The 21,773-nt window shown below is 42.6% G+C and overlaps 1 protein-coding gene across 3 annotated transcripts in view; it reads left to right on the top strand.

Annotated features, from left to right (window-relative positions):
- The window catches only part of CCHR3.PART0H7orf25 (chromosome chr3.part0 C7orf25 homolog), a 36,221-nt gene extending 34,767 nt beyond the window's left edge, over positions 1 to 1,454 (top strand). For all 3 annotated transcript variants that reach the window (XM_044064811.1, XM_044064810.1, XM_044064812.1), the window contains exon 2: positions 77 to 1,454. In XM_044064811.1, coding sequence (XP_043920746.1) covers positions 89 to 1,348 — 1,260 coding nt within the window. In that variant the 5' untranslated portion in view covers positions 77 to 88 and the 3' untranslated portion in view covers positions 1,349 to 1,454. The remainder of the gene's footprint in view (positions 1 to 76) is intronic.
- Positions 1,455 to 21,773: the final 20,319 nt, after the last annotated feature.

Raw genomic sequence — 21,773 nt, 5'->3', positions numbered from 1 at the left:
TTGGAGAAAAATGCATTTTTTTAGTATGTTATTGCAAAAAATGTTTTCTTACTTTCTTTTATGTTGCTTTTGGCAGGAAAATTATGTCATGAACATGTCTGTGCACTCCATGCTGTCTGAGAGAATTGCCTTTGCCAAAGAGTTAATTGAACGAGCTAATGCCCTGTCTTGTTCTCAGAAAGGTGGCGTTGAAGGCAAAACGAAGCTATGTAGTAAGTTGAAGTCTGAACTGAAGTTTCTGCAAAAGGTTAAAGCAGGAAAAGTAGCTATTAAGGAGTCCCATCTACAAAGCACAAATCTCACACACCTGAAAGCCATTGTAGAAACTGCTGAGAGTCTGGATGATGTTGTCTGTGTTCTTCATGCGTTCAGCTATGAGGATGCATTTGGAGAGAAACAAACGCTAGTTGTGGATGTTGTTGCTAATGGTGGCCATACATGGGTAAAAGCGATTGGCCGAAAGGCTGAAGCACTACATAACATTTGGCTTGGAATGGGGCAGTATGGTGACAAAAGCATTATTGAGCAAGCTGAAGATTACTTGCAAGCAAGCAAACAACAAACAGTTCAGTACAGCAATCCCCATATTATTTTTGCTTTTTATAATGGTGTTTCCTACCCAATGGCTAACCGCTTGAAAGAGATGGGCATATCTGTGCGAGGTGACATAATTGCTGTAAACTCTTTGGTGGGGGATTTAAATATCAACAGTAACCCAAGTTGCAGTGAATCTGACGAAGAGAACCTTGATCCCTTTCATGTTACTAGAGTGGATCGTACAACAGTTGTTGCAAGTGTAGCATTTCCTACTGATGTCAAAGTGGATGTTTGTAGCAAGGTGAATTTGGACATTACAACTTTAATAACCTATGTTTCAGCACTGAGCCATGGTGGCAGCTGTTTCATCTTTAAAGAAAAAGTTTTAACTGAACAAGCAGCTCAGGAGAGGGAGGAAAGCGTCCTTCCCAAGCTTGAGGAGTTCATGAAGGGCAAGGAGCTCTTTGCTTGTGAGTCAGCTGTTAATGATTTTAAAACTATCCTTGAAACATTAGGTGGGCCTGGGGAAAGAGCTCGTGCTGAACAACTGCTTCAGAAAGTCACTGTTGTGCCAGATTGCCCTTCAGAACGTGCGTCAAAACTTGTAACCAGTTCAAAAATTAATGCTCGCTCAATTACAATTTTTGGCACTGGAGATAGTTTACAAGCTATTACAATGACTGCAAATGGTGGTTTTGTCAGAGCAGCTGCTAATCAAGGAGTTAAATTCACTGTGTTTGTTCATCAACCTAGAGCTCTGACAGAAAGTAAAGAATCTTTTGCTACACCTCTTCAAAAAGAATCTAACTGATCTGCAATATGCTTCATTTGATTTGGAGCATTGCAGATAATGCATCAATATCAATACAGATGTATATTTGTGCGTGTGGGCTATTAAATATAATCATTTAGAATGATTTATTGAGCAACTTGCATTTTTGTCTTGATAGTAGTTTAGGCTTTTTTCTTTCCAGTGATTAGTAGATTGCAATTGTAAGATTCAAGTTCTTAAAAGTTAATTTCATATTTCCTTTCTCCTTACATTGTAGTGTAACGAAACTCTGATACAGGCTAATGTCTTCCTGTCTTGCATTATAATAGTATTGAAATTCTTATTCATCGTAATATTGCTGATTCTAAGAGGAATACTGTATTTATTTAAAAGATCTGATTTGAAGCCCATCACTACATTGTATTTCGGTTAAATACCTCATAATGTGCTAAGAATAGATGCTCTTTGTAACAAAAGGACTGAGGCTTTCAGGCATTAGGATTGCTCAGCAAGAGTGATTTAAATTCATTAAAGTTTATTGGGGGTGGGCGATGATTGCTCAACAGGTTAGATTTTCCCAACCTGCCAACACCCTCCCCACCCAATAATGCATGTTAGTGCCACTCCTTTCCAGATTTTTTTTCCTCCTCATGCTGAGCTCAAACAAGGAAAAATAGCATCAGGTTGCCTTTAGTAGTTTTGTGGTGACTTTTTAGTTAAACCCTTATTTTCTGTAACCTACCTTACCTCCTGACTTCATCTTGATAGGCTACTATTTTTTATAGAATTTTGTTCTCTTTCTTAGGCCAACCTTCCATTTACTTTTTGTTAAAACTTCCTGCCTGCTTGCGAGCCTTTCCTTTCCTGATTTCAATTGTAAGAGTGCTTGTGGGAGGAAGATCCCTCTGTAGGATAGGTGTGCTGCTAGTTAGTATTGCTTGGGTTGACAGTACAACATTCCTGTATGTTTGTCTAGAATTCTGTGTCTGAGAGAGGTCATTTTAAGACAGGTTTTACTTTTTCTCTTTCAGAAAAATATACCACTGAAGCTTCTAACCCCAAAAAAAAAAAAAACCTTCAAATTAGATATTCCAGACCATATTTGGGACAAATCTCAAACTCGGAGCATTCCAAAAATAATCACAAACACTTATAAAATACTAGTACTGTTAGTATGAGGCATTGAAAGAATAAGAGAATGTGAATTAATATACATTTTCTGCAGTAAAAGTCTATAACTCTATTATTTTTTGTCTAATTTGCCACTTTTTCTTCAAAGTATTCTTGTTTTTGGTAGGGATTGAGGGGTAGAAGATTAATGATTTGAATACTTTCACTAAATCTGTTCATTTATCACTTTAATTTAGTCAACAGAATTAAACTCTGTTTCTATTTCCAAGTCTGATAGTATTGAATGTTTGTCAAGTGAAGCTTGAGGCTACCTGTTATCCAGAGTTGTACCATCTGATGTAGATTAACAGGTTTTCGGAAGCCTTTTTGAGGATTTAGGTGAGGTGCAGTGATGCTTAGTCAGAGGTAGGGGAACTGTTATGTTCTCCCCTCCCCCACCACTACTGAGGGCATTTCTGATGCCTTCATTGGCACAACTTATTGATGCTTATCCTGAAGATGCTGGCCTCTTCATTTTGGTGTTTTTGATGATTGGACCTACAGCATGAGTTGTCTGAATTACTTGGGTTTTCTAGTTTGCTTTTGGTATATGGTATTGCCCTGAATTCTGTGTTGGTGATATTGCTGGTGTTCTGTGCTACTGTTAGGAGCTGGGTTTTTGGTGCCAGCAACACTGGCAACTTTGGGTCTGTCAGACCCAACTTTGCCAGTCGTGGAGCAGTCTTTTGATGTGGAGGTAGGTTCTGACATCTTGGGCAGTCTTTTGATGCGGATCTAAACACAGGGGAGCCTGCAGAATGGCGAATGGCTGTTAATTTACCCTACAAAAGTCATGGATGGTACCCTTGTTAAGGGACAGCAGACTACTACCAGTCTGGCTTTGAGTAGAAGCCTGTGTCTCCCTTCCCGCCGTCTGACCTAGTCATTTACCCTCCAGGGGCATGTTTGTTGTCGGAGATACCAAAGTCTGACACATCTGCCCTTAAAACTCCAACTCTTGCTATGCCATTGTGGCATAGGGAGGAAGCCCTGTGGATGACCTGGCTTTGATTAGTAGCCCTGACACTGGGAGGAAAGTGGGAGTGAACAGCCAGTGCTGTCTTGCCCATGATTTGGGGTGGTGAGAGGCAGAGTGGCATGCTTTACCACTGACCCCAACAGAAGTGTTGGGGCATTGTGGATAGCAGCTAGTGGGCCAGGTGTCTCATGTTGTCATAAGCTACGGAAGGATATCTTGAGTGGTGGTCTCCCTAGAGCAGCAGCACTAAAGTGGGGCCTCTAATTGCTGGAGGAACAGCAATTATTTAGAGCTAGGTGGGGAATCCCCTCATAGTCTGCCATCGCCTGTTTATTTACAGTGGAGAATGAATAGCCCATAGGGCTATCACCTGGTTAGGGGAATGAATGGGGTTGGTCCTCTCCCCAAGGGGAGGGATAACGGGGATAATTGGAATCCGATGGGGGGGGGGGGTTGGATGATTGGAGGCAAAAGGATAAAAAAAGTTGCAACTACCTGGGTTCTACAGACCTAACTCTGGACAAGGAACCCACAATGATTGACAGGTTGGGGGAGTGGGTATATGCATCCTTTAAGTTTACCTTATGGATACTAAGTTGCCTGTCTCGCATGGTGGATTGTGCAGGTGCATTTCCAATGAAATGTTAAAGACCATTGAGCTGTTGCTGGATAGGCCTGTAAAGGTGAACTCCTTTCCGCCTGTGTAACGCTGCACAAGGTTGGGCCACTGTCATGGGATCTAGCATCTCCATGCACAAGTATATATGGCCCCACTTGGATTTTGCTGGGAAGAAGGTGATCTTCAAGGATATCCCCTTTCAGGGTCACTGCAGTTCTGTGCCTGAATTGAAAGCACATTTTGACAACTTAGCGAAGGATAGCAAAACCTCCCTATTACGGCTATGAAGCTGCAGCCACCCCATTTCTTTTTCTGTGACAGAGGAGTCATTATCAAATGTGGTTCAAACAAAGCATACTGCAAAAGAATGATCAGCAATCTGGAAAAAAAACATTACCATGGAAATATCTAGAATGTTTACAGGCATAAAACTAGAGTTCTCTGTCATTAGTGAGATATGGCTCCGCCACAGTGGACAGCAACAACAGCTGTCTTGGGCCTTGACTGTCTGTTTTTGGAGGCAGTTTGGGACCCATATATCCCTCTTGCCTGCATGGGAATTGTCACAATGGCCAAGGTGATCAGGACTGTGGTATGCAGTGGTTACATGATGCCTTTCTTAGCATAGCCAGTGCTGCTGTAGTATCTCCACTTGTATGACATCTCGTACCATAAAAAAAAATACACACAAGAAGGGAGTTCTTCTTTCTCCGCCAAAAAGAGTTGTGCAAGAGGCCCCATCTTATTTTAAAGGATAAGTTTTTAATGGTAGTGACAATGAACGTCAGGACAGTTATAGAATTTTTTAGCAGCCAAAACACCCTTCATTCCTAATGAAACATTTCATGTGGTCATAATACAGTTGATCCTCCTTTGTCCACCAGGAGCCAACCATTAAAGTTCCACACTCTCCATACAAAATAACCTCAGCTGCCAAGATGTTTACAAAGTGCATGCTTATAGTAGCAGCCCATGAGAGGTTGCGGGGAGCTGAAGATTTTCCCTGTCCAGATAATGGCGCCTAGCTATCCATGCAGCTCAAACTGTGAACATATTAAGGGAGTCTTATCAAAGTACTCGCTCTCAAAATGATACCAGTCACTTATGCTTGCATTCAGAGGCTTCACCTTGTACACAAGCTCATGCATACTATAAAATCCTTGAAATACAAAGTCCACCTGATTTTGTGTGTGAAATGTATGTATAAAAGCTAAAATCTATTTTCAAGACTTTAGAGCTAATGACAGCATCCAGTCTTGTAACCTATGCCATTCTCCATAAAAAGATACTACAGTTGGCTTTGAGGGTCCGGAGGTAATGGATATTGGATTGTGTATCACACCAGTTTCAAATTTCCAGTGTGTATCTGAGACATAATTAGTAGTGGATGCTGCTTCTGAATGACCATAAAGGCAGTCCATGTTTATTCATTCCTGTGGCAGTAGTCCTCACTGATTCTGCTGTAGGATGGGAGGAAAGTTCAATGCCCAGAGGATTATGGTGTCTAGATGTTCTCAGTCTCCCCTATGTTACATTTAAGACAGGAGGGCAGCCATTCTTCAGCTCCAAGCTTTCAAAGACTCCTTTCCTCTAGAGTGGTTCACGTAATTTTGTTTGTTTAATTATTTCTTCTTCATAGGAAACGCACATACATACATGCACACATATACATATACACATACATACATACACACACACACACCTCAAGACATGTGGGCCCATTTTTGCATTAAGGCCATAGGCAGCAAATTGGACCCTTTTCTGAGGTCTTGTGTTTTTCTCCAAGTCGATGTGATCATGTGCTCTTCTCAGACTTCAAGTGTAGGCTTCTAAATCCTTTTTGAGTTTTTCTTATTCAGACCACCATTATGGGATCCTTTATTGCTGTGGGACCTGTACTTTGAGAAATTGACATTTGTTTTCCTTTTAGTTTGTATTTCTATTGATTCTGTGCATTTCCTGAGACTTGTCATGGCTGATGTTCATCGTGTTTCACTGTTGCAGTCATTACACTTGGGTTATCCTGCTGGCAGGCTACCCGCAGTCGGCCTGAATTCCAAAGTCCTGGTCCGGCATCGGTTGCTGTCGCCTCTTCCCTGATGTCAGTGCGCCAGGGTATAAAAGATGCAGCCGACGCCATTTTCTTCAGTCTTTCTTGCCGCGCGGTGCCCAAAGCAAAAGCAGTTCACAAGTGCCAGTCGGCCGACTCCTGAGATTTTCGAAATCGAATTTCAGATCCGAAGTCTTCAATAAAGCTAAGTACCCCATTGGGGAAACTTTTTTTTCTTGCTCCAGACCGATGTCAGAAAAAGTTAACAATTGTATTTCTTGTGGGAAGCAAATGCCTCCATAAGGATTTCCACTCTTACTGTATTCCTTGCCTAGGCCCTGACCACGACTGTGCTAGTTGTCAGTTTTGTGCTAGATTTAACCAATGCACTATTAAGTGTCGGTACAATTTTGCTTTTCATTATTTTGACAGAAGGTTTAACTACATAATGCCGTCGGAACAACCGATGACCGGAATTCATAAAAAATGCAAGGATAAAGACAAGGACAAGCATCCGAGTTCCAAAATCGACGAAGCCTCTTCTAGGCCAGTTGCTGGTGCTCAGTGAGGCGCTTTCGCAGCCCCTGACTCCCGCTACCTCAGAGCCACAGGCTGCCTCTGACTCTCATGTGGAGACAGCTAGGCCTCTGGATACTCGAGGTATTGGCCCTTCGGAGATAAATCCTTCGGATGGGTCCGGAACAGCTGAGCAGGCATCGGCTTCTGAGGTTGTCTTCAGACCTACACAACTTTATATAAAGCCTACTTCAGCATCCAAGACAAAGTCTAAAGACAAGGAAACCAGTACAGCATTCTCCAGGACCGGCTTCTATGCCCAAGAAACAGATGCTCAAAATGGCCGAAGACCTAATTACTTTGATCAGGGGTTCCCATCCCCTTCCTGATAAGAGGCCTAGGCAAGACACTGAATATGATTCCTCTGATCAGGTTTCCATTTCCTCTGATTCCTCTTCTGATCAGGGATATTCTGTTCCTCCCTATGAGGATTCTGATGCTGAAGATTTTATTCCTTCAGCTTCTCCTCCTGAGGGCTATTCTTTTGGGGAAACCCTGCATACCATGAGGGAGCATTTCCATTGGGAGAGCCATGATTATTCCGATTCTAAGAAAAGGCTTTGAGACTTTCTTTTACTTCCTCAGCACAGACCTCTTGCAATTCCCCTGTTCTAGACTCTTTACCTCCTGCCCCTGTTAAGCCGGCCAGACACTACAGGGTCCAAGACTCCCATAAATTTCTTTACAAAAACCCTGCTGATCCAGAAACTATCTCACAGGGCCCCAAAGGGGTCAAGGCTGCTTCTGCCAAAAACCCTGTCCCCTCAGACAGAGATTCTAGGGCTTTGGACAGATGGGGGGGGGGAGTTTACACTTCTGCTACCTTGGCTGTAAGGGCTTTAAATTGTTAGTTTCATATGTTCAAATATCAGCAATACTTAATGTCTTTGTTAAAACAAAAAATGTTGACAAATTCTGAATGTTCTGAGAACAAAGATTTGCAGGATTTATTGCATGCAGCTGAACAAGTGGGAAAACCATACTTTGCAATGTGGCTATGATTCACTGGAGGCCTCATGCAGGGCCGCTGTTACAGGTTCTGTTATTAGAAGGCATACTTGGTTAAAGGAACAGAATCTGCCTGATCATGTTAAAGCAAAATTATTGGATGCTCCATTACAGCATGATACTTTGGTGTTAAGGCAGAGGAGGTGTTAAAGAAAATGGAGGATAAGGCAAAATCTATGCAGACAGTAAAGGATTTCTTACAGGTACAGCCACTCAGATTTAGCAGGAACTGGCCCTCTAAGAATTGGTCCTTTCCAGTGTCAAGACAGACCACAAAGAGGCAGATTCAGATGCCCTAGAGGCAGGCAGCAACCCCAGGTCTCATGCAGGCCCAAACAATGGGGTGCTTCTACCTCCAAAAGCGGAGAAGACAAATCACAACCTTATAAAAAAACAGTCCCTATGACTTCGTCTGCCAATGCTAAGCACTTATTTTTTGGCAGCACCCTTAGGGGGAAAGCTAGCACTTTTTTTCACAAAACTGGCACAAGATCACCCAGGACAAATGGGTCTTAAATATAGTCTCTCAGGGTTACAGGTTCCACTTCCACACCCTTCCAAAGGCAAAAGGCATGCCGGATCTGCCACGCAATCAATGGCAAGAGGCACAAAAACAAGTTTCATCTTTCATGGACATAGGGGCTATTCAGCCAGTGCCACAACAAGAGCAGGGACAAGGATTTTACTCAAGACTTTTCTTAGTACCAAGAAAGGACAAAGCCTGGAGACCAATTCTGGATCTGTCTATTCTAAATACTTTTCTGGACATCCCAAAATTCAAAATGTTGACTCTACAGCAGCTTCTGCCCATGCTGGACAAGAAAGCTTGGCTTGTAACTTTGGACCTCAGAGGCATACCTGCATGTCCCAATCAGACAGTCTTGCAGAAAATACCTCATATTCATAGCTGGCTCACTGCACTACCAATTCTCTGCACTGCCCTTTGGTTTATCTACTGTGCCCAGGTTCTTCACAAAATGCCTGGCACCAGTAATTGCATTTTGCAGACAGAGGAATTCAGATATACCCCTACTTGGACGACTGCCTTATTCAAGCAAAGGACAAAGATATTCTACTACAGCATCTGGCATTTGTAAAAAGATTGCTAATTTGCCTAGGGTACACAGTAAATGAAAAGCAATCAAAACTAGTACCCTCTCAAGAGATAATATTCCTGGGTGCAAGCTTAAATACAACTGCCCAGATGGCTTATCTCATGCCAGACAAACAAAGGCATCTGTCTTACTTCAAAGGCTTGGCAACAAAGACCAAGTTAACTGCAAGAAAAATTCTGCAGGCTCTGGGCTACATAGCATCCTGCATTCTACTAATTCTATATGCAAGACTGAATATAAGGAAACTACAATGGTATCTAAAAAGTGTTTGGACTCAAACATTGCCACAGCCTGAAAACGGTAATTACTCTCATTCCCTGCCTGCAACAGGAATTTCAATGGTGGGCACAGGCCTGTCACCACAACACAGGACAGCCATTCACCTTACCCACTGCCAGGCAGACACTAACAACAGATGCATCAGATTATGCCTGGGGGGCGCACATGGCAGGAAAATGTATTCAGGGCACATGGCCCACAAACCAAATGCATCTTCATATCAATCAAAAAGAGATGCTAGCTGTGCAAAATGCCCTGACAGCCTTCAAGGACCTACTTCATCCAGGACAACTACTGATAAAGATGGACAATACTACAGTCATGTGGTACACAAACAAGCAAGGGGGCACACATTCCTACCCCTCTGCAGGCAAGCCATGACTTTGTGGAACACAGCATTGACTTATCAAGTACATCTGCAAGCACAATTCCTGTCAGGAAAGACAAATACTTTGGCAGATGAACTAAGCAGAAACCTCCTGGATCCTCAACGAGTGGAAACTGGACCTGCAAATCTTCAACATAACAGGGAAATGGGGATGCACAGACATAGATCTATTCGCTTCCCCTCACAACTGCCAGCTACAGAGATTCTGCACTCTGACTTATCACAAGCAAGCATGGAAAGTGGACGCCCTTTCATTCAGCTGGAAAGCCCTTACAGTATATGCCTTCCCTCCTCTGCCACTCCCCTCCAAGGTTCTTCTAAAGGTCAGACAAGAGAAGCCAAAAATGATACTGATTGCCCCAGACTGGCCACGCCAGCACTGATGCACAATCCTAAAGAGCTTGTCTCAGGGCCCAGCCTGGACATTGCCTCTAATACTTCATTTGCTGACCCAACAGAACAATCGGATCCTGCACAGCCAACTCAGAACCCTAAATCTGGCTGCATGCCGGATAATGTAATCATTCAGAACACACCTCTCTCTAAAGCAGTTATGGATGTTATTTTGGAGGCCAGGAGGCCCAGCACCAGAAAATCTTATGCAGAAAAATGGAAGAGATTCTGTGCTTGGAACCAAGTGCAGGGAATTGACTCGCTTGAACCAAATATTCCTCAGATTTTGCAATATCTAACTGAGATGCTGGGAAAAGGCCTATCCTTCTCATCAATTAAGATCCATGCCTCTGCCATTTCAGCTCCTTACAATACGGACCCACCTATTTTTTTCTCAACCACTGCTAAGACAGTTTCTCAGAGGGGCCAAAAACATAAGACCTCCAAGGAGAGCTTCAGTACCTACATGGGACCTCAATTTTGTCTTGGGAAAACTCGCACTGCCTCCTTTTGAGCCTGCCAATACAGCAGAGATAAAATACTTATCGTGGAAAACCGCTCTTCTCCTAGCAATAACTTCAGCAAGAAGAGTCTCAGAGTTACAGGCACTAATGGCTGTGGAACCTTTTATTGTTTTCCAAGTACAAACCCGACATTTATGCCTAAGGTAGTGTCCAGCGTGGCTCTTAACCAAACCATACATTTGCCTACCTTTTATCCAAACCCACAGAATAAGGGGGAAGAGACTTCTGCATACTTTGGACATACACAAACAGCTACGCTTTTACTTGGACAAGACTAAAGCCTTCGGAAAGACTGAGCAACTCTTAGTGGCATATGCTGCAGGTTCCCAAGGAAAAGCCATTTCAGAGCAGACTATTTCAAAATGGATAGGCCACTGCATTCGTTTCTGCTATTCACAACATGGCAAATCAGTGCCCAAGGGCATTAGGCCACATTCTACCAGAGCAGCAGCCACTTCAGCAGCCTTCCTCAGAGGAGTACCAACCAAGGATATTTTGGAGGCTGCAACATAAACTTCAGTGCATACTTTTACAAAGCACTACCATTTACCTCTCTACTCTAAATCCAGAGCAGGCTTTGCCACTGCAGTTCTGCAGGGCCTCATAGCCACTCCAAACCCTATTTAGGCCCAGCTGCCCAACCTCAGCTTTGGGATTCAACCCAAGTGTAATGACTGCAACAGTGAAACACGATGAACATAGTACAGTTGTGTACCTACCATAAATGTAGATGTTCGAGTGTATTCACTGTTGCAGTCCAGGTTACCTTCCCACCACCCCCCTTTTTCTTTGCTGGGACTTATCTGTACCTATGTGGTGTATTTGCTTGTAGATGAAGGTTATGTGCATGCTTTTTTATGATCATAATTTTTACAGCCTACCCTTTTGGGGGCACCTGACATCTGGGGAAAGAGAAACTGAAGAAAATGGCGTCTGCTGCATTTTTTATACCCCTGGCGCACTGACGTCAGGGAAGAGGCTACCGCAACCGACCCCGGACCAGGACTTTGGAATTCAGGCCGACTGCGGGTAGCCTGCCAGCAGGATAACCCAATTGTAATGACTGCAACAGTGAATACACTCTAACATCTACATTTATGGTAGGTACACATCTGTACTTTGTTTCTGTCAGGAGGAGACTTTTGGAAGTGTTTGCATTATTAGTTTGACTCTCTGTAAAATGTCAGCTATGAACATATTCAGCTCTAATCCTTTCTGCCAAAAGTTGCTGCACTGACTAACCTCCAGTAGTCTGTGCAGTATTTTACTAACCAGGGAGACTGTCCTTCAGTGAATGACATGTATTGTTACTTGGTTTTATGATAGACTGAAGTCTCCACAAAGACTCTGTTTGCTTCCTTTTCTAAGAAGCCAGCTCAAAAAGGTTGAGATTACCTCTGCAAATTGGTTGTCCGATTTGTGTTCGTATTCCATAATAAATGTTGCATCCACCTTACAGAGCCTTGAATTGGTGCTACCAGTAAGCCATATACATGCAAGTCCAGCTTTGTTTCTTTTGTGCAATTCTAATAAATGTGTTGGTATTCCCAGGAGCATTTGCTCAGGACTCTGTTCTGTTAGAAAATGCACCTTTTTAATCTGATAAATTTACATATTTATCTGGAAGAGCAGATCATTCTCCTTAACATACTGGGTTATTTTCACCAACCTCTGATTTAGTTGGCCCTGAGTCTTTCTCTGTAAATTCTCAGATGTCTGCCATTCCTCAGATCTGGAGAGGCTTGTTACTGTGGTGTATTCCAATGTAGGAAAGGGCATTTGGCAGATTGGGGAGTTTTTTTTTTTTTTTTTTTTTTTGAGCAATGGAATGGGTCTTCCAGATCTTTCATTCTGGTAAGTTTCTACTTTTGATTTTTTTTGGCAATTTAATTAGAACACTGCATTGGCCAGGTATTTTGAAAAAAAGCAATATTGCATGTACTGTATTGTGACCTTTTTGGCAGTCAGATTTAGAACACTTGCTTGTTTAGATGAAATGTGTACAAGCTTTGCTGTAGTTATGTCTAAGAAAATCTGTACTTAAAGTTGCCTTTCTTCATGCACACCTTGAGGAAACGTTTTGTCTATTTTATGCATAATTTTCAGTTAAATGTGAAAATCATTAAGAATACCATGTATTCATTTCAGTTCATTAAAGGAATAAAATCACCAGCTTGCATTTTTGTACATCTGATTTACACTGACCACCTACCTTTTATGAAATATAAAGACTATATGGGAAGCCATTGCACTTGATGTGGGTGCAGCAGCATAGCTGACTCTGTTTTGTTGCCAGTGTAATTTCATTTGTTACCAGTGTAATTTCAGTTGCCTTTAAAGTGTGAAACTTATTTGACACTAAAAGTTCATCTCTGACTTGTATATTTTTAAATAACATACAGACTGTAAGAGAGCTTACTGTTAAGTTTGGAACGTCCAGTGCTATGTAGAGATGCAGCATTGTTGGCAATATGCACGTGTATTACAGGGGTTTAAAAATACTGAAAGTAGTCTTAATAGCGATGCGATTGCAGAGGCCTTCTGCAATGGGGACCTGTTGAGATTTCCTGTTTTTTGTATCCCTAACCTTGCGTATTTCTGAATTTTCTCTTCATGCTCAGGTGAATGCTGTGATATCAGATTTAATGCTTAACTTAGGAGGCATTATTGTCCAGTTTGGACCTGAACCCTAATGGTCAAACGTTTCTGTATTGTATATCCAAAAAGCTAAAACCTTCTGGTTGTTCCAGGGTTCACCAGATCACAAGCCAGGATCCAAATGTCATTGTTCTGTAAGGGTTAAGAATGTGAGGCATTGCCTCGAGTCATAACACTTCAGCCTAGCCATCACTGGAAGAAGCAGAAAATCTTTTGGAGTAAAACTTTTTTTCTTTGATTTTTGTGGAGGTGCATTTCGTGTTGTTTCAGAGTGCATTTATGAGGCTGCCTCCCATGTTGCTGATTCCTCCTCAGTAAGCTGGTGTTCAAGCAAACCACTTGCCATTGGTATAGAAATCCATGACTGGTGCAAGCACCTGAGTGTCATCACCTCTTCCTTGTTGTGCATTTAGGTAGTAACTGTCAGCTGGCCAGCTATTGTGGAAAGGTTTTGTATCCCACAGCACTGGCATGGTGTTTGAGCTTTGGTCTGAAGAGTCCATTCCCCCTGAATCTAGCTTAGCTCACCAGCCATAGTAGGAGACTTCTGTGCCTCTAGGGCGTTTTTTGGCTTAGTTCAAAAGACAGTAGATGTATGTCGCTGCTTGACTTCAGATGGGACTTATTGCCATGGGATGGTACCTAATGGAGAGCATGTAGCAATGCCTGGGGCAGCCCCAGTGTAGGTTTCTTTTATACCCATTGTTCTGTCATAGTGCATTTTCTGGCTATCGGCATCTCCTTGTTCAGAGCCGAATGCTCCCCTTTTATACACTAAGGTTTGCATGTAAGGAAGTTGTGGATTGTCCCCACTCTACAGTAGGGAGTAGGAACATCTCCTTTACACTAAATGTTGCGGGACTGGAACTCTGTGAAGGCAGAATTTCTCATTCTGATGAACAAGGATGGGATCTTTTTACTCCGTGTAGCTTCCAAAAAGATAATCTGTTAAGGAGAGCCTTTGGATTAAGTCCAGTATAGACTGTAAGAAGTGTTTTATCAGTACCTGGACAGAAAAGACTAGGGTTCTTGGAATCACTGCATATTCGATGTAAGGATGCTAGTTGTACAAGGAAGCATCAGTGATCTGCCTCAAAGCAATGTGCAGATTGGAGTGAGGTCCTGACCAGGCATCTAGGCAGACTTATCTCTTCCCTTTGTTCTCACATTGGAGCCTGTAGATCTCTGCACCTCACTCCATGAGAAGGGACTGTGTGGCTTGGGGCAAGTTTGGCAAGAGAATTTCACTTTTCTCCTACGTCTATTAACTGCCACACCTGTCTGTGTTCCAGGACCTCCATAATTGAACAGATAGTGCAGAAAGCTGATGGACATTCCCGAGTGTGTAATCTAAAAGTAGAAAACAGTTTCACTGTTTTTACAGTGGGCTTTCACGTATTTTGATAACCTAGTGCTACGGCTCAGGCAGCAGACTTTGAGTATATATCTCTGGATGATGTCATTCAATTTCTCCTGTTGCAGACCACTCTTTCTAGGACTAGGCTGCCTTTTGGCAGTCCTCCATCAAACACACACCATGGTAGAGTCTTTTGACACCCTTTCCCCCTTCTCTACTTCCAGGCCAAACCCAGTTCATTAGGAGGAAGATGTCAGTCAAGGAAAGTCTGCAAGTATCTAGTATCTTTGCCTCCCCACAGCTGTAATGACCAAGTCCTTGAGGCTTTTAGTTCTGTCATCAAAGATTATGAACGTTTTTTCTCAAGGTTCTCCTGACATGGGGGAACATGGTATTCAGAAAGGACCATTGGTTGTGAGACACTGTCACTGATTGGTACATCTTAGACTTAAGGGCTTTGCTCAGGGTCCATGCTGTCTCAATAGAGGTCCAGGAGCAGTATAGTAAAATGAGTTTATTCTTTATGTGAAGTTTTGAACAGTGACTTTCCAGGGGTTACACCCCCTGCTGCCACAAAATGCCTAAATATTACTGGACATGCAAGGCTTTTTGCATGTCTGGGAGATCCACAGAATACATTCCTCCTTAACTTTTGGTGGGCATTACGTTTAAAATATGGATGAGTCTTGCCAGTACATTATACCCAAATTGTTTACCATGGGACTTAAAAGTTCTTGTCTTGCAAAGCCAGTGTGTGCCCCTACACAGATGACCGAATTCTTGTTGAACTAGTGAGATATTTCCTGCTAGCATCATTATGTTGGGTACTTTCATAGCTGTAGACCCTAGATAATTGCATTTGACTTGGACAAGTTCTCTATGGGCCTCCTAGAATTAGACCTTTCTTTATTGTAGCATGCTGTCTCATTAGAAAATCCAGAAGCTGTAGGTTTGGCAGCCAAGATGATGGCAGATTACTGTCCATGCCAAGATTCTCCAGCACCATTTGGATCATATAGCAGGTGTTTTCTTCCTGTAACTGTAGTAAATGATTTCCACTAATGTTATGGCTGTTCCCTTCCTTCAGAACCAGCTACAGATCTTGATCATTTACACTTTGCCTATTGAATGGGGAACTACCTGTCTTTGTTCGTGGTTTAAGGAAGGTGGGTTCTTCTAGGAGAAACTGCCTTGCTATAAACCATTTAAATTGTGGGCATTTCTTTTTGCCCTAAAGGGTATAGAAAAACTGAGTAGTGTTCTTCCCCCCTAAGCCATTGTGGAGTATCTAAATGAGCAGCGCAACTGTAACCACTGTGCAGTGCTTTGCAAATTGACAGGTGCATTGTTCTGACAGTTATTTATATCTCCAGGAGGAGTTAATTCTCTTGGCCTACTGTGCCCCTTAGCGCTAGGTCCTCTCAAGCTGAGGATTTGGGATTTTCTTTCCTGAACCAGTTAACTTTTTGCAACAGCATAGTTTTTGTTTCAAACCATGTATTCCTCATGCATGGCACACTAATTTCTTGATCCACCAGTAATCAGGCCTGTAATCTAAATAAAGCAACCTGTTTATATTAAAAATTCACCACATGAAAATGATTCCAAAAAACAGCTTTCAGAGCACCAACGTTTCAAAAGAGCATTGTTTTCACCAATAATACATCTGGTACCTCTGCCTTTTGACTGAGTCAGAAGGCTGGGGTACCAGATGTATTATTGGTGAAAGTAAAGCTCTTTTGAACCATTGGTGCTCCAAAGGCTGTTTTTTGGATCAAAAATTCACCAACTATTAAACAAGAACTGGACTTGCATATAGTAATTTTACATTACTTAAAATATAACTTCTTTACACTCAACATTTCTAATTGGTTTGCTTCCTCTCATTGCTCATTTGAGTAATTCTAATTCCAATACAGAACCTAAACAAAATGTGTATATATAAAAGATAGTTGATCAAGATTGTGAAAAAGTAGAACCGGTCTTTCCTAGAGGTCTAAGGTTGCCGCTTTTTCAATTTTATAGGTTAGTGTTTAACACTCATTCTTTCTCCCTGTTGCAATATAGTGTATTTAGTCCTGTTTGTTTTTGTCCGTTTTCTTTTTACCGGTAGCTTTATTTCGGTAAGTTCTGTCTCTTTTTAATAGCCTAGTATCAACCTATGAACCTATCTACCCTAGGGCATTTATAAGCCTAGCCAGAGTATGTTTGGCTTTCGCCACCCTTTTAGATTAGTTGACTGTGCCTCTGTATAGTAGGTCACAGAAGGTAGCCCTTTTAAGGTTAGTTTACTGTACCTCTGTCAAGCAGGGACATAGAAGAGATCCCGGGGTAAACTTACGATCTCCCATCCACTCGTCAAGATTTCTCTTGAAGAGGGTCAGTGAGGGGCTCTGCCTAACATGGATTGGGATTTTGTTCCCAGAGTGAGGGGAGCCTCTGGGATATGAATCTGTCCCTCCAGCATGTCCTATTTATTTCTGTGCTGAGGTTCAAGTCCCTGGAGCGTGTAGCTCTAAGGATTTGGATTTTCTGAGGTGAAGCATGTCCATTAACTCTGGGTTGGACATGGCTTTATACGTCAGACACAGATCACCTCTGAGTAGGCGGTAAGCTCCATAGCTTTGCAGACCAGGCTAGTCTGACTTATAGGGCGATAGTTTCCGGGGTCTGTTGTGGCACCACCTTTGTTGAGTGGGACCACTCTTGCTGTATGCCATTCCTTGGGTACATATCCTGTAGTAAGGCTGAGATTGAACAGTGAATTTATATGCGGGTTTAGTTCTTCTTGGAGCTCGTGTAAGATGCAGCCCGGGACACTGTCTGGTGCCATTGATGCTGTGTTTTTTGCTTTGGAGAGGGCAGCTCTCACCTGTGCATCTGTGATCTCAGGAAGGCTACACTCTGTTGGGATAGACATTTGCTCTTTTGGGGGGGAAGGGGGGAAGAAGTTTGCACTGAACCTTTCTGCCAGGATGTTGGCAATGTCTGTGGGTTCAGTGTATTTTTGAGTAGAGCTGGAGTTTCTTTAGCCAAACTGCATAGGGCATCTGTTTGAGCCCCTTGATCCTGTTGGTGAGGTACTTTTGGGGTCTTTCCAGTTGCAGCAGGTGTCTGGTAAGGTACATCCCAAATGGGGCATTGTTTTCAATTATGGGCCTGATAAGTGATGAGGAGAGGGGCACAATGACCTCTCTTGATCTAGATGTGAATCCTTTCATGATAAGGTGGGCTATATAGAAGGTCTTTCTAACCACTTTGGCAACGTGATTGTCAAAGGAAAGATTGCTTTCTACTTGGGTCCCCAAGTCCCTAATTACTTCTTCGGTACTTAATGGATTACCACCTATGTGGTAATTTGTGGGCACTTTGTTTTTCCCAAAGGGGATGACTATGCACTTTTTGGCATTTAGCTTTAGGCCATGGCTCTGGCACCAGTTATCCATCTCTGTGAGACTCTTTTGGAGTGTGCTTGTGTCAGCTGGAGAGTCGATTACGGCACCCAGTTTGCAGTCATCTGCGAACTTGGTCAGCCATAGTCCACCCATGTTAGCCTGTACCTCGGAGAAATATATACTGAACAAGAGAGGTCCCAGGACTGAGCCTTGTGGGACGCCACTTGTAACTGGTTTAGAGTCTGACGTGGCACCTGCTATTCTGACCATGTGGATTCTATCCCTGAGCCAGTTTTCAACCCATCTTGTGACATAGGGGTTGATATTTAAGCTGGTGAGCTTCGAGTGGGGTATTGTGTCGAAGGCTTTTGCGAGGTCCAGGTAGGCTGTGTGGGCTACCTTCCCTTCATCTATGGCTTTGGTAACTGTTTCAAAGAAGTCGACCATGTTCAAGAGGCAAGATCTGCCCTTAAAGCCGAATTGGGTAGGATCCAGTGTCTGGAGGTTCCCAATGTCTTTGTTTATGATTTCCATGATGATATGCTCTGTCTTCTAAATTATGTCTTTCAACTCCAATATTTTAAGTTTGTATTGTGTTCATTTCTTTATGATTTTCATGCCACCAAAAGTGCTAGATTAATCAGTTCCTTGATGTACCTTGAGTTGTTTATAGTGGCTCAGCCTAACAACGGAGCCTTCTTTCTTGAGGGTAAACTGTTCTCCCAAAATATTTCCTATTCGGGGACTGGTGATCTTGTTTATACTGTCTCAGTTTCTCTCTCTATCAAAAGTATGCTTCCCTGCCCCCCTTTCCCCCTTATCACAACTCCAACACAACCCATCTTTTGGAGTGTTGAAAGGGTATAAAATACATTTCATCCAAATATTCACAATTTCCTAGACTTTGTTTAGGTGACAAGATATTTTTCCATTGTTTTGTGTAATTATATCCTAATGTTTTAGACCCATCTTGTAAGTTCTCTTCTGCTTTTTAGCATAATTGTCTCATCCTGGCATAAGCTGATATTAATTCCACCTTTTTATGCTGTTTCCTGCCGTTTAAAGATGTAGTAAACTTGACTAAACTGGGTCTAGCATTGAATCTGCAGCCTTGCCTAATTTTATTTCTGTATGCAGCAGCAACCAGTCCCAGTCACTCATAGGTTCATAGGTAGGTACTAGGCTATCTGCCCGAGGGCATTTATAAGCCTAGCCAGAGTGTGTCAGCTTTTGCCGCCCCATTGATTAATTAACTGAGCCTCTGTCAAGAAGAGCCAGTGAAGTGATCCCAGGGGTGTCAAGGTTTCTCTTGAAGAGTGTTGGTGAGGGGCTCTGCCTAATGTAGTTAGGAATTTTGTTCCAAAGCATGGGGAGTCTCTGTGACAGGAATCTATCACTCCAGCATGTTCTATTTATTGTTGTAGCGAGGTTTAGCTCACTAGAGCGAGTGGCTCGCAGTGACTTGGATCTCTTTAGGTGGAGCATGTCCATCAATTCTGAGTTGGACATGGCTTTGTAAGTCAGGCAGAGATCACCTCTGAGTAAGCGATATGCCACTGAGTACAGCCTGAATTTTTTCAGTCGGGCTGCATAGGACATATGTTTGAGGCCAGTAATCCTCTTGGTGAGGAGATTACCATCTACCTGCGTCCCCAGATCTCTTATTACCTCTTCTGTATTAAGGGGGCTGCCACCTATGTGGTAATTCATGGGTGTTTTGTTTTTCCCAAATGGGATGACTGTGCATTTTTTGGCATTTAGCTTGAGACCAGGCTTTGTGTCTTTTAGCTTTTGTTGTTCTGCATGAACTCTCTCTCTGACTAAACATGAGCACTAATGTTCTTGTACTTCTGTGGTTAAGTGTTAGCTTCAGGGCTGTTGCCATAGCTTTGTTCACGGTATCTAAATACTTCCACATGTAGTATTTTGCCCTGAACATAATCTCTCGATGCTTTGCAGAGTCACAGCTCATTTTTGTTTTGAAGATTCTTTTAGTTTTCTGATAAGCTAGCGTGTAGTTCCCTTTAGTCATTAAACCATGTGTTGCATGCTTTTCATCTTAAGTGAGTGTATAGACCCTGAGGGGAGTGTCAAATTTTAACTCCTTCAGTATGCAAATTGGACACAAGTAACAAAATGGTACCCAACTTTGGTACTCAGTTTCTATGTAGCATCTGTCTAATCTTGCCCAGGTATTGTAAATGTTTCCTAAGTAGTGCCATATCAACAGTACAAAATAATTAACCTGCACCCAAGAACCTCCCCTCAGTTTGTATCACTTTATCTAGGTTTCCTTGAGATATCTGAGTGAAGGACCAAATTTCAGTCAAAATGTTAAAATTTGACTTAAGATGTTAGAATTACATTTATAGTTGATCTAGGGGTAACATTTATGGAAACCATTGCAAGTAGAACCTCCTGTGTCTGCCATGGACTCTCCTCTATGAGCAAAATTAATCCTGCTATGCATGCAAAATTGTATATATTATCTTAATTTTAGGAAGCTTTCAAAAGAGGCTCTCGTGTCCCCTTACCTTATATCTAGGGAACAGGTCATCACTGCTCTCTCAAAGGCAAAAAAATACAGCCTCTATAGGACCAGATAATGTCCCAGGCTGCATGCTACTTGAACTCTGGCAGGAAGTTGCAGCACCATTAGGTTCCCTATTTAACCAAAGCCTGAGTACTGGCTTCATCCCAGATGAGTGGAGGACCGCCACTGTCATCCTTTTGCACAAAGGTGGAGCGTCCACCAATCTGGGAAACTGTAGACCCATCAGCCTAAATAGCCTGATCTGCAAGGCCATGGAACGGATTATCATGGATCTCATTAATAAGGACATTGGCAACCTCCAAACACTCAGTGCCGCACAGTTTGACTTCATCAAGGGGAGGTCACATGTATTAAATTTGGTCAACTTCTTTGAGACCATCACCAAAGCCATGGATGTGGGGAAGATGGTGCACACCGCCTACCTTGACCTGGCCACAGCCTTCCACACTGTTCCCCACTTGGGCATAATAGATAACCTGTCTCAACTAGGCATCAATCCATATGTTACCAGATGGGTAGCAAACTGGCTCACTGGAACCCACCTAGTCAACATGGGGGAAGCCACCCCAAGCAGTAGACCTGTAACGAGCAGTGTACCCCAGGGTTCTGTCTTGGGGCCTCTGTTATTTGGGATACACTTTTCTGAGGTGCAGGCCAAAACCAATGGGTAATGGCTGACCAAGTTTTCAGATGAGTACAAGCTGGGCACTATCATCAATTCCCCCTAGTGATGTGGACATCCTCCAAGAGGGTCTCACCCAAACAAATGACTGGTGCCAGAAACATGGCCTCGAGTAGAATACCAAAAAATGCATCATCATCCCCTGTGGGGAGAGTGATGTCCCCACAAGTTGTCACATTACTAACATCCTAAGCACACAGTTCTAAGCACACAGTCATGAAGGATTTGGGAACCCAGGTTGATGCCAAACTTGACTTTTAACCACCACGTTGCTTCTGTTGTACGGAAAGCTATCTACATGGCCCACCTCATAAGTGAGGGTATTTCATCTAGGGATAAGGAGGTCATAACATCCCTATATTCTTCCCTTATAAGGCCCATTATTGAGTACAACACCCTGTTCATCAGGTACCTCTCAAAGCCCATGCAGCAGCTGGAGAGGCTATAGAGGTTCCTCACCAGGAGCCACAAAAGAAGGCACTACCAAGAGTCGCCAACACTGTTGTGTCACACAAAAACACTTTATTCATGGCAGAGGCTCCAAAACATTAACATTCCACAGAAATTGTTTTTGTCATGAAAATGACTTCTTCAGATAGAGCACTAAAGCAAAAAGGACATCTTAAATATCAAGTCTAATTAAAAACTATCCAATCAAAAATCATTTCCAATAAATTAATTAACCCACGTAAAAGGCATACAATATAAAACTGTAAA

This window comes from Protopterus annectens, chromosome 3.part0 (genome assembly GCF_019279795.1).
Source record: "Protopterus annectens isolate FY-2018-M chromosome 3.part0, PAN1.0, whole genome shotgun sequence".
Taxonomy (NCBI): domain Eukaryota; kingdom Metazoa; phylum Chordata; order Ceratodontiformes; family Protopteridae; genus Protopterus; species Protopterus annectens.
The sequence above is the reverse complement of the archived record's forward strand: the minus strand, read 5'-3'. Positions and strand labels throughout refer to the sequence as shown.